This window comes from Zingiber officinale, chromosome 3B, assembly GCF_018446385.1.
Source record: "Zingiber officinale cultivar Zhangliang chromosome 3B, Zo_v1.1, whole genome shotgun sequence".
Classification (NCBI taxonomy): Eukaryota; Viridiplantae; Streptophyta; class Magnoliopsida; order Zingiberales; family Zingiberaceae; genus Zingiber; species Zingiber officinale.
Genome location: NC_055991.1, coordinates 120,750,658 through 120,755,601, shown reverse-complemented (window position 1 = coordinate 120,755,601; position 4,944 = coordinate 120,750,658). Strand labels below are relative to the sequence as shown.

The following is a 4,944-nucleotide window of genomic DNA, read 5'->3' as shown; positions in this document are numbered from 1 at the left end:
ACTTAACTTGTTTGATCACATCAAAACACCTTGGGGTTCTAACAAGAAGTTTAGCTAGTTGTACCGTTCCTTGTCTAGCGGTACTCTAGGGTTATAATTCCGAAATGAAGATAGGTTCTAAATCTCACTAGAAATCATTGGAACATGCCTAGCAGCCTTCTCATTCTTCGAGCAGACTTTCCTTGGTCCTTTTTTTAATTCACTGAATTCATGATCATTATTATAGCCACAAGGATGATAATTGTCATCCATAAACATACCTGGATGTCTATATCCAAATCCATGCATTCTGCTATTAACCAAAGGCACAGTTGGGCTTATTCTAGATGTTGACCATGGGTCATTCATTCCTTGGGAAATATATGAATAAGCAGTAAATGTCACGGGATACAAGCATTTGTAATGTAATTGTTAACCTTGACCATCAAAGAAATACAACATAAAAATGTAAATACTCTAAAAAGGAGGCATGATAGAGTTCCTTTTTGTGCCGTAAAATGATATCAAAAGAATTTAAGTTCTGAACCTCTTCTAACTATACTAATGCAGTATAGAAATGATTCAAGTCGTCTTTCAACGAATGTAATGATAGGATGATAGTTCTTAGGATTGATTATTGCTTTCGGGGTTTTTGATATGAAAATGGGGAGTTTGAATTTTGAAATCTAATCCTAATTAATGAAAGACAATGCAAGTAAGAAAACCTAGTCTAACTTAAACTATGATTGTAAGGAAATTAAAAAAAACATAAAGTAAGCAAATATTGAAATTAAGCATGGAACGTAATTTAACCTTACTAATGGCAATTAAATGAAGATATAAACATAAGAGAACCATGAAACATTCAATTAACAAAGCATTGCAAGAATCTAAGTTAAGAAAATGCAAAACTAGGATGACAAAGATAGTTGGGTCATTTCAACGAGCACTTGGTGAGCATTAAGCAAACTAAGCAAAGTACGTGCAAATTGAGCATTAAAGATCATCAAGTAATACAACCATTAAACACACAATTGAACACATCAACTCAACTCAAAGAAATAACTAACAATCAGTGCAAAGCATTGAGCAACTAAGCAAAGTACGTGCAAATTGAGCATTAGAGATCATCAAGTAATACAACCATTCAACACACAATTGAAACACATCAACTCAACTCAAAGAAATAACTAACAATCAACGCAAAACAACTCTAAAGAAAGGAAACAACCCAACACATCAGAATGGCTTCGGATGGAGGCTGCTGGGGCGGATCTCCCTCTTCTAACCCGAACAGAAAGATGACTGGACGGAGCAGCAGTGGCTGAAGGCAATGAGAAGATGGCGTCGGGGCTGATGTGAGTCTAAGAGAAGTTATCCGCGTGAGGGCCTCTGTCCGTGAGTTGAGGGATGTGAATGAAACGAAGGTTGTCGATGGGAGAGGAGATGGGGGTTAAGGATGGTCGGATGGCACCGATGGATAGAGTAGAGTTGGCCATCGACCGTTGGTGAAGGAGGAAGGAGAAGGGGAGAAGGCGACAGGTGGGATGTGTCGTTATCCCTAACCTTAGAAGAAGAAACGCAATCCTCTCGAGAGATAGAAGCATTGTACCGTCACGTGAGAGCTTAAGAGAGAATTTTCTCTATTTCAATCTAGTACATCCATACTTGAGATGAATAAACCGAAGATCTGACCGTCCAATCTTAAGATGAATGGTTCGGATCTCTTGAGATTAAATTGAGATTGATTTCCTTTTTAGATATGACGGTCCACATAGTTTCAAATCTAGATGGAGGGTTAGAGATAGCTTAGATCTGAATGAAGGGGGAAAGATCTTTATTGATCTGGATCAACGGTTCATATTGATTTAGCTTGATCTCCTCCGTTTGATCTCTAAATCAAGCAAAATTCGATCTGATCAGGCTGTAATTCATGACTCTTTGAATTTCCTACAAAATAATAAAAAAACATGAGATTAAATTCCATAATTTGTAAAAAATTTATAATTAAGTCCAAAAATAGATCCTACTCACACAACATAATATAAACACAAAATTAAATATGCGAGAAGGTAAAAAAAATGCTAAGTCTAAGAGTCAAAATAATATATCAAAATACTAGTTATCAAGGCACACGATGATATGAAGGTCATCCAATATATGGCTAGCAAACGGTTGCAAGTAAAGCAAACATAGTTTGAAATTACATAAACAACGATTGTCATTTAAGTTGCATATGATGACATGAGGAATAAGTTGTTGTCCTTGGATTCTTATAGATGAGACAACGGAATGGTTTTAAAAAATCGTTATCTTTGGCATACATATGACAACAATTTTTTAAAAACCATTGTCTTTAAAAAAAAGGCCAATAACAATAGTTTTCAATAAAATCATTCTTAAATGAAATAAGACAACAATTTTTTGAAAAACTATTGTCTATTGAGTGTGGTTAAATCTCAAATTTCTTATCGACGCACTAACACTTTACAAGCAAAGCGGGGAGAGCGACGAGGAGTGTCTTTCATGGAGGAGTTGCGAAGGAGGAGTTGGAGCTAGGTTTTTGTTCATGGAAGAGTCTCGGAGAAGTGGGTTTTTGATTTTTGTTTGTAAGTTTTTTTTTTCCGTGAAGTTAAAAAAAATTGTTGTTTTTTGGGATTCAACATCATTCAATAGACAACAGTTTAATAAAATTGTTGTATATTATTATGTAAGCAAAACTAAAAGACAACAGCTTTTTAAAATCGTTGTCTTTGGCATATATTAGACAATAATTTTTTAAAAATCCATTGGCATTTAAAAAAAAATTATGGTGAACAATAACGATTTTCAATAACATTGTTGTTAAATGGCAAAAGATAACAATTTCTCAAAAAACCATTTTCTATTAGGTGTGGTTAAATCCAAAATTTCTTGTAGTGTACTATCTTCAATAACTTTAAAGCTCTTGTTAACAACATTCAACAGTTATCAAGTGTTTTCGTTGTAATTTGGGGGGCAAATACACTTTCAATAATTTTTTTCATTTACTTGCATCAGAAGGTACTATACATCAAACCTCATGTCGAGAAACACCTGAACAGAATGGGGTTGCAAAGAGAAAGTATAGACATCTTGTTGAGATAGCTCATTCATTCTTATTGTCTGCAGATGTTCTTAGTATCTTTTGGGGAGAAGCAATTCTTATTGCTACTCATGTAATTAATAGGATTCCAACTTCTTACAATTCAGGTTTATCTCCTTTTCAAAAACTATATGGTCATGCTCCTGATTATTCCTCTTTATGTGTTTTTGGCTGTACCTGTTTTGTTCTCCGATCACACGTTGAGCGTGATAAGTTGTCCTCTAAGTCTATTTTGTGCGTCTTCCATGGTTATGGTGTTGGTCAAAAGGAATATTGTTGTTTTTATCCAGTCAGTAACAAATTGTATGTCTCTCGTCATGTTATATTTCTTGAGCATAGTCCTTTCTTTTCCATACCTCTTCTACCAAATGACATGACTCATGCAGATCTAAATCGCATTGATCCCTTCAATACTAACACCGACGAAGCCTCCCCCACGACTACTCTTCCACATGACGACTTCACTGAATCTGGCATTCTCGAGACATCTCCTCTACCTCCCCCTCCCGGGACTGTTCCATTGCCTCTAGAGATTGCGGAGAATTCTATTCGTCGGTCTACACATCCTCATAAGTCTACTAAATTACCTGATTTTACTTATTCTTATTATTCTATTTCCTTTACTTCTTTTGTTACCTCTGTTCATTATCTTTCTGAGCCTTTGTCCTATAGAGAAGCTATCGGTGATCCTTTTTGGAAGAATGCTATAGGCGAGAAATTAACTGCTCTGCATCATACTCATACTTGGGATTTGGTACCTCTCGTTGGGTCTATAAGATCAAAACTAAATCTGATGGTTCTGTCGAATGATACAAAGCTCGTCTTGTTGCTAAAGGTTACTCTCAAGAGTATGACATGGATTATGAGGAAACTTTTGCCCCTGTTGCTAAAGTGATCATTGTTTGTCAGTTAGTTACCGTTGTCTCTATTCGTCAATGGAAAATATCTCAGATGAATGTCAAAAATGCTTTCTTGAATAGTGATCTTTAAGAAGAAGTGCATATGGTGCCTCCTCCTGGAGTTGTTCACCGATCTGGTGAAGATGTAGGCTTCGCAAAGCTCTCTATGGACTCAAACAAACACCACGTGCTTGGTTTGCGAAGGTCTCCACAATGATTATCTGCTTGGTTTTCATTTCAGTAATCATGATTCAGCTTTATTTGTCAAGAGTACACGTGCAAGTAGTATACTTTTATCTTTATACGTGGATGACATGATAATTACTTTTGATGGAATTGAGTATTTGAAGTTTGAATTAGCTCGTTGTTTTGCTATGAAAGACTTGGGTTTACTACGCTATTTTCTAGGGATCGAGATCACCTCTTCACCTAAAAGTTATCTCTTGTCTCAGTCAAAGTACATAGCTAATCTATTTGAGTGTGCATGTCTCACTGACAACAAGATAGTTGATACTCCCCTTGAGACTAATGCTAGGTATTCTCCATCAGATGATTCGTCTTTGCAAGATCCTAACCTTTATCGTATAGTTGTGGAAAGCTTCGTTTATCTCACTGTGACTCGTCCTGATATTGCGTATACTGTGCATGTGGTTAGTCAGTTTGTCATTGCATTGACCACAGTTCATTGGGTTGCTGTTCTTCACATTCTTCGGTATCTTTAGGGAACTCAGTTTCAGAGTCTCTTATTCTCTTCTACTTTCTCGTTAGAGCTTTGTACATACTTTGATGCTGATTGGACGGGTGACCTTACGGATCGTAGTCGACCGCCGACTTCTGTATTTTTCTTGGAGATTCTCTTATTTCTTGGAAAACTAAGAAACAAGATGTTATTTCCAGATCCTCCACAGAAACTGAGTATCGTGCCATGACTATCACCACTTG

General features: G+C 36.3%; 1 protein-coding gene across 1 annotated transcript; it reads left to right on the top strand.

The window, feature by feature from the left end:
- The first annotated feature begins 4,105 nt into the window (after positions 1 to 4,105).
- On the top strand, positions 4,106 to 4,724 carry LOC122055172 (uncharacterized mitochondrial protein AtMg00810-like). The gene is made up of 2 exons (XM_042616554.1): positions 4,106 to 4,196; positions 4,258 to 4,724. Exons 1-2 carry the CDS (start codon positions 4,106 to 4,108, stop codon positions 4,722 to 4,724), a joined length of 558 nt encoding a protein of 185 aa, XP_042472488.1.
- The last annotated feature ends 220 nt before the right edge of the window (positions 4,725 to 4,944 follow it).

What these genes read in the sequence shown, in the direction of transcription:
- LOC122055172 (XM_042616554.1), top strand. Translation starts at nt 4,106, where the DNA reads ATGGTGCCTCCTCCTGGAGTTGTTCACCGATCTGGTGAAGATGTAGGC. An exon ending in AAACAAACACCACGTGCTTG is followed by an intron (nt 4,197 to 4,257) that starts GTTTGCGAAGGT and finishes ATCATGATTCAG; the next exon opens with CTTTATTTGTCAAGAGTACA.